Genomic DNA, 18,513 nt, shown 5'->3' on the forward strand with positions numbered 1-18,513 from the left:
TACCTAAGGGACCACCTCACCCCGTCACATCGACCCATCCCACCCAGCCAGGCAGAGAGGCCATGTTGCGGACCCTGTCCATGAGAGATTGTCAATTGGCAGGGTCCAGGAGGAGGGCCTTCTCCGCTGTGGTACCTGACCTTTGGAACAAGCTACCCTCGGAGGTAAGGCAGGCCCCCACTCTTGGCCTTCTGGAAGGGGGTTAAGACCTGGTTGTGCCACCTTGCTTGGGGTGGGAGGGGGGATAGTCAATCTTGGGGTGGTTGGCACCATGTTGGGGCCAATGATAACATTCTTACTCACCATCTTGAATTTTATATTTTATATTTTGCACTTATATATTTATATGTATTTATATGTATATTTATATTGTTTTATTTTAACAATATGTTATTCTTCTATTTTTAATTGTTTGTAAACTGCCCAGAGTTGTTATGAAATGGGCGGTAAAGAAACATGGCAAATAAATAATAAATAAATAAATAATAAGAGAAACATGTTAATTTGGATGCATTTACATGTTTATTAATCCATTACCTCAAGTATTTGTGCAAGTGCTGGTGGGCCTGCAAAAATACAGACCACCACTAGAGGACTCCAAAGAGAAGTTAAAATAGGGTGACAAAAATGGGTATTCTTTATATTTCTATTTTCCCTAAAATATCCATTAAAAATGACAGAAAAGGTGGATTTTTCCATGGCTTAAAAATTTATAAAATCTATATCTCTAGCTATAATAATACATTACATGTACTATATAATTAGATATTACATATCTAATAGATATTTACTATTGTTAGTTGCCATTATATTTTATTAATATATATTCTAGAACACTAAGCAGCAATTTAGTTTTACAAATATGATGCAGAATCATTAGAAATTTCCATTCCACAAAGTTAGTAGTTGAAAAAAGCAAATCATACAAATAATAAAACAACAGCAAATCAAAGAACAAGAACAAGAAGTTGCCATATTCTCACTTACCCTAAGTTTATAGGTACCATGGGCATATAATTACGGGTTTTGCTTATTTCACTGTGCTACTGTGTTTTAAATGATCACAACCAGTAGAACTGAAGTTGCAATACTGAAACTCATTGCTTTTGAGTACTCCTGTTGGTCTGCTAGGAAAAGTAGTCTAAATAACTGCAAAGAATTCATCCTAAACCAGCTTCAGTCAACCTATTCCAGGTTAGCTGCCTGTGGTTCCAAAATCTGTGATTGGCTCTTGCCATTATTTCCTTTGCCGCCTTTCAAAGGTGAGAAGGTGAACTCAAGAATCTGGGTTCTTCTGAGACTCCCAAAGAACGGACTTAATTCTTACCTCCCAGGTGAACCATTTGTGTCTCATTAGTTTATGACTGATTGCCCAGGTTGAAGGGGAGGGCTGAGATATAATCCCCTGCAGCCTGAATCCATACAATTTCATGCTTTCAAGAACTCTGCTGGCAAAATGAAAGCTGCCTAACTTTGTATGATTGACTAGCCAGGCCACTTGTAAACCAGCAGGCCATCTGTTGGCCAATTACCTGGTTATTTTCTCAAGTACAGTAGTTTTATACAATTATTCTGCCACAGTGGTTCTGGTGCTTATACAAAAGGTCATATAACACGAGGAACAAAACGAAACAAAACAAAAATGACATACTGTTCACAGACTGAAGGAGTGTTTTTTCAAGTGGCATAAGGGGTGAGTTAATGCACTAATCATTGCTTCTTGACATATATGGCTGCAATGAAAGCAGGTTCTACAAGGCAGCGAAGGTCCCTCAGAGGGGAACATGGCTGGAGCATTGAGATTTGGTTTCCTTTCAAACGTGAGATCAGGTAACAAGCACAGCTTGAATTTCGGCCTTGAGCCACTAGATGGTGATCCATTTAAATTAGGATCACGCAGGAGGTGAAAGGATTGTAAGATGTTGAATTAAAAAACACCTTTATTTCAGGAAAGACTAAAAGTGGACCTCTTTTTGCCTTGTCACATCAGAAGCCTGCTTTTAGCCTTTTCTAAAATGAAGTCCAGGACCTTCTGGGCACTTCCAAAGAGCGGTCAAGCTGAACCCTCAAATCTTTCCAAAAAGTTGCACATTAACACAGAAATATTTCCACTGCTGTGCTCGGTCAACCCCTCCAATTATCCAGTCGTTCTCTCCAGCTGGCCAATGGAAGTGGGCAAAAAAAGTCTTTCAGCCAGCTTCCTACCATTATTCTCCTTCTTCCTTTGTTTGGGGGTAGGGGGACAACTGATCACTGTGGAGATGGGGCAACAAAGCAATCCCTTGGAGAAACTGAAACTGGGTTGGGATAGTGGCATCGTGCTTTGGTCACCGAAGGGAAGAAAGAAATTTTATTTATATTTATTTATATTTCATATTTTGTCACTGCCCATTTCACTGAGAGCAACTCTTAGGAGAACCACAGGAGGAAGGAACCAGGTGGCATGATAAAGTTAAAGTTCCCACCAATGGAAATCTCCTGTCCTGCAGCTCATTGAAAACTTCTTGGTTCCCCCCTCCCCCCCAGGAGCACCAGGGTTCACATAAGCCATAATGTGATCTGTCTAGCTTAGCATATTATATGAATATTATGGGATATTGTTATGTGTGAGTTAGGTCATATCTAATCCCATCTATTGACTCTGTGAAGGAAAGTATTTAATATTTAAAGTGCATTTAGAGCACAGTTGAATGGCCTCATTGCAAACGAAGCAGCAGCTCTCCTGATCCATGGGTGGAAGTTGTATTGTGCTTCTGGTATGTGATACAAATGAAGAAAAAGCTGCTGAACCTGAGAAAATAATTTATATTTACTTTGAGATGGAGAGAAATTCAGAATTGAGAAGGACTGCCTAGAGCCACTCTGGAGTTCATTACCGATTTCATGTAAAACTAATGCAATAGCTCAAGCTGCCTGCTCATTGATTATAAAAAGGTTCTACCCACTAACCCATTCTGGGTATGCATTCTCTTGGGGAAAAGTGGTGAATGGTCACAAATTGGCATGAGCAAGAAAAGAGTCTTGGGTTTAAAGCTAAAAGTGAATGGAGATATCACTTCCAAGCTGATCTTTTCAGTCTTCACATGTTTCATTCATTGAAATATATTCATATACCTCAATTCATACACAGCCACATCCCCTGATTCCACGGCCACAACTGGGGGGGGGGGCAAGGCGCCGCACTGGTGGGGCACCAAAATAAGCCCTGGTGGAGTGCCAAAATGAGTCCTGGGGGGCACCAAAATGGGCACGGAATCCATGTTTGCCCCGGGTGACACAGACCCTAGTTGCAGCCCTGCCTGATTCCCATAGTGTTTTGTTTTTTAAGTTCACCTCTCATTCTCTTTCTCTCCCTCTCTCCTGCTGTCTAACAAATTGGTGGCAAAACACAGAAAACTGCCAGAAGGCAGCATCTTCATCCTTTGTCTATTCACTTAGCATATATTCACCGTATTTAACCCCAATGTCCATTCAAAATACACCAACCTGTTAGATGGTGGGAGGAAGCAGGATTAGAAAGAAGAGCTACCAATGGGTTGACATATTCCATTGTGGTGGCTCTTACGATAACTTATCTTCAGGAAGTCCTTCTTCCTCAACTTTCAGTCAGGGTTCAGCTAGGCAAATGGGTTTTATTTTCCATATTGACTTTTTTAGAGTAAAATATTCTAAGGAATATTTCTCTACCACATTCTCTCTAATGACCCTGAACTCTCTCCAGGAGCATTATTTGTTGTGAACTGGACAAACATTACTGTGTTATAATTACTTTTAATTGATTAAAATATGAGTTAAGGGTAATTGTAAGCATGGATCACTGACCTACAATAATCTGGTTGCAGTGCCTATTTGGGAGAGTTCTGAATTCAGAAGGGATCCTTTCTATTTCATTGTTACATCACACACAGAAGAAAATGACTGCAGTTATTCTGAGATCAAAGATACATTAATAGCTTACTTTCAAATAGCTGGGGATTTTTTTTTACAAGAGAAATGATGCAGAAAGTAGTCCTTTCAGGACATAATGATTAATGCATTTCTAAGTCCATAGTTTTGAATATTGATATACTATGAGTTTTTCCTAGTTCCTATACTGAAGCATTTTATTGTGAATTTTACATGGTGGTTAATGAATAACAACAACAATAATATCACAAGGAGCGGGGGTTGCTGCAGGCAGGCGCTGTGGGGTGTGGACAGGCAAAAAAGCAGCGGGAACAGGAGCAACTTCTGTGGCTTCCCCACTGACTTTTCTTGTGGGAAGCCGGCAGGGAACATCAGAACTTGCAATCACGTGACCATGGCTTGCTGTAACATTGTAATTGTGAGCCAGACACTGAGCATATGGATCATGATCACGTGACCATGGGGACACTGCAATGGCTACAACTTTGCAGACTGGTTATAAGTCTCCCTCATTTAGCACTGTTGTATCTTTAAATGGTCACTGAACAAGTGGTCCTAACTCAAGGACTACCTGTATTAAATGCATTTAAAATATAAGGCCTTCAGACAAGGGTTCACAATTATAGAAATATTTGCCCTGCCAGACAGGTATAGATAACACCATCTAGTTGTGCTATTAAAAACCTACATTCCTTTATTAGAATTGCAAATGCACATATATAAATAGGGGGCCATCTGGCCCAGTTTTACTAAACTGAAACTTTAGCGAAGTACACATTCATCTTCCCCAGTCTTTCCAATTTTCACTACTGAGCAAATATGGTTTTCATTGTTTCTTCTTTCTAAATAATCCTATTTTCTGTGTCCTATGTCTTTGATATAAACGTTTAGGATAGCCCCTTTTTTCTTCTTCTCCTGATTACCTCTCTCTTTCTGATTCATATTCCAACACTGAATTAAGTAGTATTATGTACTTAATTTTGTCCATAATGCAAGGATTACTCCTTTTTTGCTTTTATTTTAGGGCATTTTAAAAACATATAGCCTCTTTATTTTTCCTTTCCAGTATATGATGCTACCTAATAAAATCTACTTTTTGGCATAATACTTGCTGCTCATATAACGTCATAACTTGAACTTGGTGTTTCCTACCGTCAGTTTTCTAGAAAGAATTTTATAAAGGACAAACTTCACTGAATCAACATGTTTGTGGGCTGGTATTATTCAGAACTTCTCTGTGGGTATATTAGCCACTGAAAATGCCTGGAAGATTTAGAGGCAGTTACAGTCTGTCAGAAGTAGCAATCACTCAGATGATTTTGTCACTTCAGTTTTGAGTGGTGAATGGAATGTCCCTGTGTACTAAGGGAATACACCTCATCTGGTGACAACCAGCATTTATTTCATCAAGTGGAATTCCTACACATGGGTATTCTTCCAAATTATGGAGGGTGCATTCTTTAAAAAAATGGAATGAATGAGGAACTTGCATGTCTGGATACATCTAATTATGTTGAGATGAGCTGCACCAATATAACCATGACAATAAAATACATGAAATACATGAGAAAATACATGAGGCACATAAAAGTACAAGCAAATATGTTTCTTTCTCCTTCCCCTCTAAAAATACCTTTCGTGAGACTGCTGTTTCACTGCATTTTAGTATTGGGGGGAAAATGTTGAATACCTACATTTAGAACCAGTATCCACGGATCACTCAGGATACACTTTTGTTACCTGCAGAAGACATTTAAATTGCATGCACTTGCTGTCATCTCATGTAAAAAATGGCCAGCCTTTTGCATGCTGAAGTCTTTCATGAATTGCCATGGATTTTTAAAGAGCTTTTTCTACAAGATTGGTTATCACTGCTACTACAATGAAAGAAAAGAAAAACATAGACACTGACTTCCTCAGCAACTGTACTATGTACTGTCAAGTACTTTGATAAGATACGAAAGGCACATGGCTATAAATGACCAGCCGTCTCTTTGAATGCTTTTGGAAAAGAACAACAAAAGGCTATCAAAGTGGAGGCATGTCAATATCCCTTAAAATCATGCACTACCTCAATGACTACATTCTTATTATTATTACTTAATGATTTTATTAGATTTAATGGCGACCCAATTCCATTTAGATTGGACAGTTTACAACAGTGTTTTTCAATCTTAGCACCTTTAAGATGTGTGGGCTTCAACTCCCAGAATTCCCTAGCCAGCATAGAATCATAGAATCATAGGGCTGAAGTCCAGACATCTTAAAGTTGCTGAGGTTGAGAAGCACTGGCTTATAGTATTAAAAGTAATAAAACAGCAAAACAATAAAAAATCCCAAATCGTCCATATCTGCGGTGGGGGGGAATCCTCTTTTGAGTAGTACCTTTTGTGCATCTTTCCCTTTCCTGTTCTATACTACTGGGGAAATTCTGATCGGTCAGTTTCTCAGTTATATTAACAGCTGTTCTAAAGCCAGGCAATCTGGTGTGGATTCTCCAGAGTTTGGCCTACAGCTCCCATGCTTCCCTGCCACTGGCTATTTTGGTTTGGGCTGATGAAGAATTGAAGTCCAAAATATCTGTAGGGCACTGGGTTAAGGAATGACTCTGACAGGCTTTCAAGATTCTGTTGTTATACCCTGCAACAATAAAGTAGCATTCCTGGAATTCTTGCCATGTCTGTTTCCTCATCTGGCCTACCTCGAAGGGCTGACATCAATCTTGAAAACCTGCCAAAGTTTCTCTCTATTCCTTCTTACACTAAACAGAATCAAAGTGGGATTATATTGAATTCTTTTCTCATGTGTTCCACTTTCCAGGACTGAGTTCTCATTTTTCCCTCCCTTAACAGTTCATCCATTCCTTCACCAGGGTTATCTTATCTCCACATTCCTTTTTAGCCCCATCTTAATTTTTCTGACACCCCCACCCCCCTGCAGACACCCATGTGTAGGGCGCATCTGTGGCTTGGAATTAAAAGAGACTCTTCAAGGCTGGCACACTCCAAATTCCACACTGGAATTGTCTGTGCTGACTAGAGAGTTCTAGGAAGTGCGGTTCTCGTTTGTGGGGGGATGCTTTAAATGCTTCAGAAGTAAGTTTGGTTTACTTCAAACCCTAAAACACAGAGGTTTGTAATAGTTGTCTGTGGTGTTACTGTGCACAACATTGCATTAGTACCATCAAATTAGAGAAACTGTTAACCCCCAACACATTCTACAGCCTTGTAATTTTGCTCCAAAAACAAGTAAATTAACATTGCAATCTGTTGCTTATGTATGTATGTCTTTTGATTCTAATATGATCAAAACTGGAGAAAATTGCATCTTATGTATCTTCTGGTGGTGTTTATTGATGCATGCCAGTGAGTCAGAAACACTAGGACTTAAATTTAAATTGATTCTTGTCCTCGAAATCAGTGAAATCAAATTTCTTACCTACCAAACACTTTGGATTCCTTTTCTTAAGTATGAGCCATTATAAGCTATTTTGAACAGATGGGTCGTCCAAACCCTGCAAGAGGTGACTTAGCACAAAAACATGCCAGGAGACACATTATTCAGAAGCAATGTTGTTGATCGTGCTGCTGTCACTCATTCCACAACCAACTTCCTTGAAGTGGACCTGGCTTCCTTCCTTCAAAATTTAATTTGATGCAAGTTGTGCCCTGGGACAGGGGGAGAAGTATTCTTGTGGTAGAATATGGTTTAGAGGATTTTGAAATCAATGAGGTTTACCTCCAGATAATATATTTAGCATGAAAGCTAAAAGTATAGAATTTTACTATGATTTTTATTATGCTCATACCTTTACTAATAATTACCTTGACTTAGATCCAAAGGTTATTTTCCTTCTGACTGCTGGAGAAAAATGATGGCAGATCCAAATAGGTTTTTATATTTATACAAGACTTTGTACAAGTGCATAAAAGCTTTTGTCAACCTGTTGAAGCCCTAAAGGAGCTTGACTCTTGGTGACTTCATGACTGTGCATGTAGTGTATCTGACAGTTAGTTTCCATTTAACTCAACAGAGCTTACTTTTTTGATGAAATGTATAGGATTGTTTTGTTAAATTGTATATGCTTCAAGCCATGTCTTCTTTATTCACCTAATTTAGGTACTATGTTCTTCTTCACATTAATTTAAACAATGGAAAGTCTGATGTAAAAAACAACAATCCTATTATAACACAAAGTTTTGGTGACCACTTTATTAATCTGAAAGAGGAGATTTGGTGGCACAATAAATTATTGAGTCCCTTTTGGGAGATGGGTGGTGATAAATTTGATTAATAAATAAATAAATAAATAATATCCAATAAATATGTGCTGCTTTTGAGGTGGTGTAATAGTGTTCTAAAGCCTTTTTTTCTGCAACAGATTAACATGGTCTAATTTTTAATCTTGCACTTGGAAAGAAAAGAAGACAGTAAACAACACACTGAAAATGGGAAGCACACATAACTGGCCTACTTTCCCAGATTGAACCACAAGCCACGTTTATTAAAATCTGTTGAAGACAGAAACTTTTGTAAGGGAAGCTCAACACTGATTTCCTGGGTACAGAGTTTGGTTAAAGCCAAGTATTTGAAGCTTAGAAAAGACTTGATGATGTAGTAGATCACTAGATGACTTTTGTAGAGTTCTAAAAAGCACTTAAAGAGATGCATTGATACTTCTAATCATAATGCAGTCCACAAGCTAAACATGCCAGTTTTGTTGGAGTTAACTTACTTAGTTGGGAACAAAGTACAAAATAAGAAGGAAAGATTCTCTAGTGCCCTGGATGGTGCAGAAAGTGTTTTATATATTGCACTGAGAAAATTCACTGATCAAGCCCTCAGGCCTCCCATTGTTAGAAAAGCACTGCTAAATACTCTAGTATGCACTTTGGGACTACTGTGAAGTTTCCAACCTCAGTTCCAACCCAGAAAATCCATTGATGTTCTTGGGTGCCAACAGCACCAGATCCTTAAGGCCATCAGAGTTGACAAATGAAGCTAACACTATGCAGGCAAGAGTTTCTTCTAGATCTTTTATTATTGTTACTTTGTTATTTCAATTTTATAATGTGTATTCATATTTATATATTTTTGTCTGCTATTCTTGAAATAGAAAAATGTGATTAAAAAGTATGAAATACACAACTTGCAGCTCTTCAATTCTGTATGTTTAATGGGACAAAGGTGCCTAGTTACTTTTCTAAATGAACCAATACATTAATTCAAGAGGTTTATGAATTATATAGTCATGTTTTCAATCATGAGGTAATGAGGTAGGGTTCTAAAGGCAAAAATGGCAATTACAGTTTATGCCAGCTAAATAGAACTGAAGCTGTCATGCCAATGATGACCTTCAGAATTGGTTTGTACAACATAATCAGTGACATGATGATGATGATGATGAAGATGATGGTGATGGTGATGGTGATGGTGATGATCTCTTACAGCACAGGCCATCCTGAGAATTAGAATAAAGGACATTTTTATCCACATAACAGCAATACATATTGTATTTGATTTCATTAATTTGTTGATTTAACTGTCTGTGTGTTTATATCATCAACACCAAAAGTGGCCTTTATAAATCTTTTGATTTGTTTTTGTTACTAAGTTTTTAATTCAACATTGTAAATTTAACCTTTAATATTGGGCTAACCCCATAAATCACAAAATTAAGGGAAGGAACTAGGGCCAATCATGGGCTGGGTAGGAAGCCCATCTTTCGTGGCCTTAGATTAGTTTTTCGCTACATTTGCTACAACATTCAACTTATGTCTTATTCTCTTTTGGTGCCTTATACATTTTCATGTATTTTCAGTTTTAAAGGCCTTAAAAGCTGGAAGTGGCCAAAATCTCGTTGGCTGTCTTAGAGGATCTGCAAGGAATAAATATTACTCTGAAGTGACAGGAATGGTTATGAGTTCAATCTTTAATATAAAGTCCCCCTGCCTGCATGGTCAACTGAGATTAATACAAATAAGATGCTTCAACAAAAAATTTAAATTGGTCATCTAATGCACATTTGCCCCACATAACCACTTAATATGATAGGACTTTCTTTCATGTAAATATACATAGGAATTGACTGTGCATCTTTACTCCATCATCTTATGCTCAGACGTTATGCTCACCATTACAAGAAATTGGGAAAGCACTTGATATGCACATAGAGTGGAATAAGCTCAGATCATCTTAAGACTGGGCTTTTTGAACATCAGGAGTTACTACAATAATACCAAATGTCTGGGTTCAGGAATGAATTTAGCTCTCTGTCCATGTGGTAATCGCTATCTGGACTGCCTGTATTTATCTATGTTGTACAATAGAAAATTGGAACTGAATTTATCCTGTAAGATAGCTGTATAGCATGAACCTGTTTTTGGATTGTGTGGATGCTTGTAAAATTTTTAAACATGGACAAATTATATTGATTTTTCTTCTTTATAATGAAAGACTGCTTCTTGCTATACCATTTTTTAATATTATGATTTCAAGCATGATACCTTTATATAAGAGAGTGTCACTGTTTCACTGAAATTATTATTCATCAGTTATGAATAATATGTCTTGTTCATTAAAGAAGACAGTTTTTGAAAACTCTACATATTTCAAATGCTTTCCTTATGGATATTTTACAACATATATATCTACAGATTTATTTAACATTTCTGGGATCTCCTTGGCCAGTGCAACACTGGCTAATGAAAACATTTATACAAAAAAGTGCACAAAATGTGAATTCTGAACCCATGGAAATGAAATGTCCATTAGTCAGAGGAGGGCAAAGATGGTCCTGGAACACCTTCTCTCTCTTGTCATTTAGTCTTTTTAAACTACAGTCCAGTCAAAAGCACGGCAATCCAATGGAACCCTGAGAGGAACATACACTTGGGTCCACTGAGTCGTGCTGAAGAAAAAGGTGCAACAATAAACAAGTCCCTGTGCATTTGCAGTCATAGTTATGGGCAGAAAAGCCCTTGACATTTGTTGCTTTGGTATTAAATAGCAATTATAAAAGCTTTTAGAAATAAAGCAATACGTGATGAGGAAGGGCTGGAAAGGCTAGAAGGCTTAGATTTCTTGTCCACTGAAATCCGTCTCATTCTTAGTCATAAATAAATAATCTCTTTTCTGGTTTCGCTTCCATGCCAGGATCAATATCTCTTAACATCTTACTTATTTTATTACTGCTCTTGGTTTTCTGGGACTGATTGAAAGTTGCTCAGAGGAAATCTTTGGTTTTGCTTAAGTGTCCGTGACATTTAATCATGACTTTCCTTGCAGTTTAATTCCAACCAGTCAATCAGTTAATCCACTTCAATTGATTCTGTGCTCTCTGTTATTGGCTTGCACTCATTGGGCATCCTCTGGTGTCGACTCAGCTGGGTGGCTTGGGTGAAGCTCCTCTCACACCTTTCGCACCTGGAAAAGGCAAGAGAGAAAATTGAGACTGGGGAGCTGCTCCTGGGGGTCCTGGGCTTCGTCTTATCATGCCTAATCAGAACAGACACTCAAAAGTGGCTTCAGATTTTACCGGCTCAAGAGGTTTAATTGGTGGCTACTTCCAAGGCCTTGATGCCTATGATGGGACAAGGCCTGTCTGATTCAGAACAAGGGAATCTGTCAATAGATAGGGGAAGGTGATTTCTCTAGAGAGGCCTGTCCTACTGCAGCTCTGATCACTGTCAGTTCAAATAGATAAAGAACAAAAAGAGATTTTTAGGAGTGAGCCATCAAAGAAGCAGCTTGTCTGCAGTTTTCTGCTCTGTAATCCCTCGGAGAAATTGATGACAAATAGAATTTCACCTCCTGCTAATTTAAAACCAGGACTCTTACCTATTGGAACAATCATGAAACTGGGAAACAATAATCACTTCTGTATTTGTCTGAGATTACTGTTTAGCCAATATGATATAAAGGAGGGTTATCATGGATAAAAACAGACTTTTTAAAAAATGTTATCATGGAATCACTATGTTGCTGAAATGGTCAGTGAGAAAACCCCAAATCTCAGCATTGCACATTCCATTGCTATTTCTCCCCATGGATTTAAATGATACGTTGAGATAATGAATACATTAAGATGCAGGGTTTCTGTGCGAACATCCAAGGGAGGTTCATAATTCAAAGAGAGAGAACTTGACCTCTTTTAGATAAGAATATATTTTTCAAACTTTGGCCCTTCAATAATCTGACATAATATTTGGTATAGATACTTGGTAACACTTGAGGAATCTATTGGAGGTAAGTATTCTTTTCAGTAAGGTCCATCTGAGCAAGCCTTCCACAATCTAGTGCCCTCTCAATAATTCAATTCTTACAATTTTAGCTCCCAAGTTTATAGCCAAGCAAATAAAAAAAACCTAGCAAGAAATCTGTCTTAGATCACTTTCTCCAACTAAATCCTCTCCAGATATGTTGGACTACATGCTGGCTGTGGAATTAAGCATCAGAATCATATCAGGCTGAGTAAAGCTCTCAGAGATAGGCTGTATTAGAAAGAATAAAGCCTGTATAAGAACTTGATTATATCACATGGATTTCAATTGAGTTTACAAAGGAGATGCTTGTAAATTACAAACTACAGTTTTAATGTAAAGTTGATAGAATCATATTAACAGTGATTTAAGATGCCTGCTCATAATCCAAGATACCTTTATGGGAAAAAAAATTATTATGAAACGTAAGGAGATGCTGCTCATGTGCATCTTCTTTCTATTGTAAATATTATATAGAAAATGAATTAGCTCATTATGGATACATCAAAAGCCATTTATAAGTATACTGTATATAATTTCAGAATGGTATAAAGTATGCAATTTTTAAAAAAAGAAAATTATGGTTTGAGAAACCTATGGCTTGAATGTTATGAATTCATTCATCTGATCACTACTTCCAGTCTAACATGTCAAGATCTTTAAGTTATGTTTCTTTGATTGTTTCTCTTGGAATATTTTAGTAGCCTGCTCTACTGTTAAAAACTGCACTGTGATCTTGACAAATGTAAAATGTCAGCTCTAATGTATCAGACCTATCAGCTCAATGAAAATAACTCAGAAGTATTGATCACTTAATGATTTCTGGTGTATTCATTAATGTCTATGTGCAGATCTTCCTCTCTCCAGAGTTCCTGAAATGCTGATGACACATTAGTGTATTGCTGATTGTTTATTAGAAAACTGATTAGTTACTGGATTAGTGTGTCAAAATATACTACCTTTCATTGCTTGATAAACTTGCAAATTATGATTTTTTTTCATTATGAAGACCTTAAAATCAATTCATTTTTAGGCTTAGTTTCTGTAGTACAATGCAGTGATCTTTTCTTAGATTTAATTTTTTTTCTTTCTCTTTTCTATACCAACATAGCTACAAATACATTATTCGTATAATATATATTTCATGTGTGTGTGTGTGTGTTTCTATCTATCCATCTATCCATCTATCCATCGTCATCATCATCTATCTAATCTCTGTCTATCATCTATCATCTATCATCTATCACCTATCATCTATCATCATCTCTATCTCTATCTCTGTCTTTGTCTCTATATCTCTATCTAATCTATCAATCATCTATCTATCATCTATCAAATCTCTATCTCTATCTCATCTCTATCTAATCTACCAATTGTCTATATCTATCTATCTATCCATCCATCCATCCATCCATCCATCCATCCATCCATCCATCCTCCAAGTCAGTGTTGACTCCTGGTGACTGCGTGGACAAGTCCCTGCAGTTTTCTTAGCCAGATTCTTCAGATATGGTTTGCCACTGCCTCCTTCCTAGGGCTGAGAGAGTGACTTGCTTAAGATCACCCAGCTGATTTCATCACGTTTCTAGCCTGATACCTTAACCACTACACCAAACTGGATCTCACCTTCTCACTACTGAATTAATAACAAGCATATCAAAGATGCAACTGAAATCTGAAAACTTATGAAATGAGGAGTAATTCTCCTGGATCATAAAGTAGAAACTTGTTCCTACTATAGTGATACCATACCAAACATATTTCAAGTAATTTCCATGTAGTATTCATAATGTATCCACATATAAAGGCATGAACATAACTAGTCTAAGTCCAAAAGAACCACCTACTGAAACAAAATAAAATGATACTTAGAGATTTGGGATTATTAATAATGCAACAAATAAATAAATTTTAAAAATCCTTCATACAAGCTAATATTCATGGTAACCATTCTACGCCTCTAGTGTAGCCAACAGTTAAATTCAATTTTTCCTTATGTCTGAAGGGAATTTCAAATGTGTGTTTTTATATGTGTGTTTTATAATTAATATTATAGTAATGTAATGTAACTGCGGTGGTGCTGCGGGTTAAACCGCTGAGCTGCTGAGCTTGCCGATCGGAAGGTCGGTGGTTCGAATCCACATGACAGGGTGAACTCCTGTTGCTAGTCCCAGCTCCTGCCAACCTAGCAGTTCGAAAACATGCAAATGTGAGTAGATTAATAGGTACCGCTTCGGCGGGCAAGTAATGGTGTTCCATGTAGTCATGCCAGCAACATGACCACGGAAGTGTCTATGGACAAACGCCGGCTCTTCGGCTTTGAAATGGAGATGAGCACCGCCCCCTAGAGTCAGACACGACTGGACTTAATGTCAAGGGAAACCTTTACCTTTACCTAATGTAATGTAATAATAGTATGTGTATTTATATTTAGATACAGTATGTACACACATACACTGGAATGATAGAACTTTTGAGAAGGTACAGTAACAGGCCATTGAATTAAATTATTCCAATTTATTATTTCATACCTTATAAACTCTTACATATGCTATTCTCTAAATTATGATATATCTATTGAGTAAAGATTTTGGTCTTAACACAAAACACTACTGCCATTTTCAACTTAAACAATGCTTTTAAAATTGTATCTTTTACAATTACTTTTTCATTATATAAATGTCTTAATATTAACTACCATACATCTAATATTGGTAAATTCTGTATGTAAAAATCCTGCATTCAACTGAAGTCATAAAACAAACAAAATCAATGTGATTCACATGTATCACATGAATAGGTTCTAGGTAGCTAAGCAGTTTGTTTCATGGATGGAACTGTACTGAAACCACTCCAGATTAATTCAGATATTTTAGAACATACAAAAGAGAAAGAAAATTAAAGAAAAAAATGTAGCACTGGCTCTTAGTGGTGCAAATTGCAGTTTTATCGGAAACATGACAAAAACAGAATGTTATGGGAGTGGAAAGTAAATGGAGTCAACAAGGTTACATATAAGTAACATCTTAACATTAAAAGAAATCTATTTTCCATTTTGACCCGGAAGCCTGTACAATTAATTACTAAAATCTATTTACACAGCAACTACATAAAAATCAATCTGAATTGCTAGTTTTTGGCTTCCCTTCCATTGGCTGTATTAATCCAATGTAATGGTTCAGTAGGCGCCATTTGTTGACAGAGCACTATTGTGTCATTCTAGTTTCAAGCTGAACACTGATTGAGTTGGATTTTGGAAAACATGGAATCTTGTCTCCTTCTCTTCACACTCTAGACATCCCTGTGAGATAGTCAATCATGATTTGTATGACACTTAAGTAACTTGATAGTTATCTCTCATATCACAGTATACTAGACACAATGTAATTTCTTGATTGATTGATATGCCAGAGCAATCATATAAAGTGACAAAACGCAGTGTCGGTGAATGCATGCTCCTTAGCCTGATTTGGGCAACACGTGAAAAAAAGTTATGGACCATTGCTAGTACTTCACCTAAATATGATAGCGGCTACCAAAAGCTGTGCAACAAAACCATTCTACAAACAGAACCTGAAACTGTATCTCCAGTCTAGGTTCCTTTAAGTGCTAAAGTGATACCAAATCTTGCAAAGCAGCCAAATCTCAATATGGAATTCAAATCAACTACAGTGGGGTGATGGGTAGAATATAGGAGGACAGACTCACTAACCCCTTTCTGCTGCTTTTCATTCCTCCATATTGATATCTGCTGTCTCTTGGCTAGATTTGGGAGGCAACTTATTAAAAGCCCCCGAGGGGAACGACTGAACCAGAATGACTTTGATTCCATCTATGGCTCTATGGATATTGTTGGACTACAACTCTCATCAGCCCTGTGAGCATCACCCTATGCCAAAACTAACATAATTCATAGCTCAGTATCCAGAAGCCATGTTTCCATCCCTGAATTAAACTCTAAAATATTACTCGTACTTAAAATTGCTACTTATTATAACAATATAAAATGATATAACCATATGCTTATGTAGTTTTTTCTATCTGAGAAAAATTCTGTCTTAAAGTATGCAATCACTGTTGGTATTGCTTTGATATTCACTGATTGTCCCTGCTTTGATATTTTTCAATATACTGTACATTGCATACCCTTGAAAAACCCTTCTATCTGTTTGGCATTCTTAGATACTATTACTGGAAAGATTGTTACTGAAAACTTAAAAAAAAACCACCACCACCACCGCCACCATTTTCTGGTGAAATTACAGGATTATGTAACTGAGATATAGATAGATGAGGGAGGCAAAGGTAGAAATAAAAGTAGAGGTAGATATATACAGTAGATATATGGATACTGTCATAATCTAAGGACTCAACTAGCAAGTTGATTGCTGCCACATATCTTTCTCCTGAACAAATGGCACTGAAATAAAGAAGGAGCACAGCCAGGCTCCCAGGTCTGTCTGGTATTCAGAACTTGAATTCCAAAAGGACACCTCTGAAAGGGTGGTATCTATTCATTTAGCCTAGTGCTCTAATTCCCTTCCTGCTCATTTGAGCCTTCGGTTACTTACTTAAAGGGTTTCTCCCCTGTATGTGTCCGGATATGATTGTTGAGTGTAGTAGCACCAGCAAAGGCACGACCGCAATAGCCACACTTGAAAGGTCTGTCACTGGAGTGAGTGACTACGTGGTTCCGGAGCTCTGAAGGTTGGGAGAAGGATTGGGAGCAGTGTCCACACTGATAGGGCCTGCAGAAAATAGAAACACCCAATGTGATCACTACTTTTTTTTTAAACTGCAGCACATGGAAAATCATGTGGGTGGTGCCGCCAACTTTGGTTGCTTACTTCAAAAGGGAATTTAATCGTGAGCTTTCTTAAACTTTGAAATTTTCGGTTTCTCATCTTCCCTGCTGATGTCCTCCACGTGTTAAATATCATCTCCTATAATTCCTAGCAAGCACTGTCAATAGCTATGCTGGCTAGATGTTACCAACGTCCAATTCATCTGGGGGACATCAAGTTAGGGATGCATTGTCTATATAGTCTTTTTTTTAAAAAAGTAGGGAACCTCAGTTTCATATAAGGTCCTCCTGAAAAAATATTTTCACTGCCTCCCTCACAAGAAAACCTTAAGCTTATTACCATCTCCAAACAGTAGCATCTTTGATTCTTCAGAGAATGTGCAATGTAGTTGTTACATATACTCAAAGAATCCAACAGGGTGCTCCAACTATTTTCTGTTTGGAATCCCTAAGGCAGGTCATGCTTAATAAATCAGGGACTTGGAGAATGGTCTCAGTCTGGAATTCAATCTTCAGTCTGAAAGCTTTCACTGCTGAATATAACAACTCTTCTATGCTATATATTATCAATGCCTATGGAATCTAGATACAGGCTTTATTCATTAATTCTAGAAGACTCTTAGAACAGCTTGGAGTTACTTAATACACTGGAAGCTAGGCTAGGCACTTTTTCATTTTATTTTACTAAGGCATTTGGTCCTGATGAGCTCCTGTCTGTGCTCCTTATTCAGTAGTGCTGCTGTCACATTCAGGACTCATGTACATGGTCTGTATGTGCCTTTCTATCAATAATACCAAGGTATGTATACAGGCAGCCCCCCTCCAGCTCTGTACTCAGTACATGCAACTGCTGTTAGAGCAAGGGCAAAAACACACACAGAATAAGTCTGTTACTTCTAACATTATTATATAAATCTTATTGGTAGTGTAGAGATCTATTTGGGTAGAGAAGCATCTCAACAATATAAAAATTGAAGCGTGTGTAGATTTGTTTTGCATGTGACTATGCCTGCTGAGGTGGGAGGGGAGATATATAATCTGGATTTTGCAGCCAATTGTGCAGGATCTATGATGTTTCACTTTGGACTATGGTATTTTTAAATGTGTCTGTTACTTTTAAATCAAACAGCAAATGATTTCATCTGATTCATCAACTGCTTGTGTTACTAAGTTCAAGCATAAAATACGTTGTAAACTCCACCTAGAATCACTAGAATATGCAGCATACAAATGGATAGATATGGATGGATAGACGGATAAATAAATAGATAAACAAGCCAATATGTATAGACCTTAATTTATGGTTTTGGTAAAATCTAACATCCAACCATTGCTTTTTGATTGCTTTTCGTTTTTCTTTCTTGTGCATGCTCTCTCTCCTACATGTATACACACTTCAAGTGTTATGCTATATACGTGTTATATAGATGCTAGTGAGATCAAATATTAGGCAGACTGGTTGGACAGGCAAAGGAAGCTAGAGCACTAGTGTCTCCTTGTTATTGGAGATATCCAAGGATAAAACATAGCAAATTAAGCCAC

General features: G+C 37.3%; 1 protein-coding gene across 1 annotated transcript in view; it reads right to left on the minus strand.

The window, feature by feature from the left end:
* Nucleotides 1–11,049: 11,049 nt before the first annotated feature.
* The window catches only part of PRDM6 (PR/SET domain 6), a 90,008-nt gene continuing 82,544 nt past the window's right edge, over nt 11,050–18,513 (minus strand). Inside the window, exons 6-7 of the mRNA XM_063296727.1 lie at nt 16,739–16,915; nt 11,050–11,331 (exon numbers count right to left, since the gene is read on the minus strand). Coding sequence (XP_063152797.1) covers nt 11,217–11,331; nt 16,739–16,915 — 292 coding nt within the window. The 3' untranslated portion in view covers nt 11,050–11,216. The remainder of the gene's footprint in view (nt 11,332–16,738; nt 16,916–18,513) is intronic.

The sequence above is a fragment of the Candoia aspera genome, chromosome 2 (genome assembly GCF_035149785.1).
Source record: "Candoia aspera isolate rCanAsp1 chromosome 2, rCanAsp1.hap2, whole genome shotgun sequence".
In the NCBI taxonomy this organism is placed as follows: Eukaryota; Metazoa; Chordata; class Lepidosauria; order Squamata; family Boidae; genus Candoia; species Candoia aspera.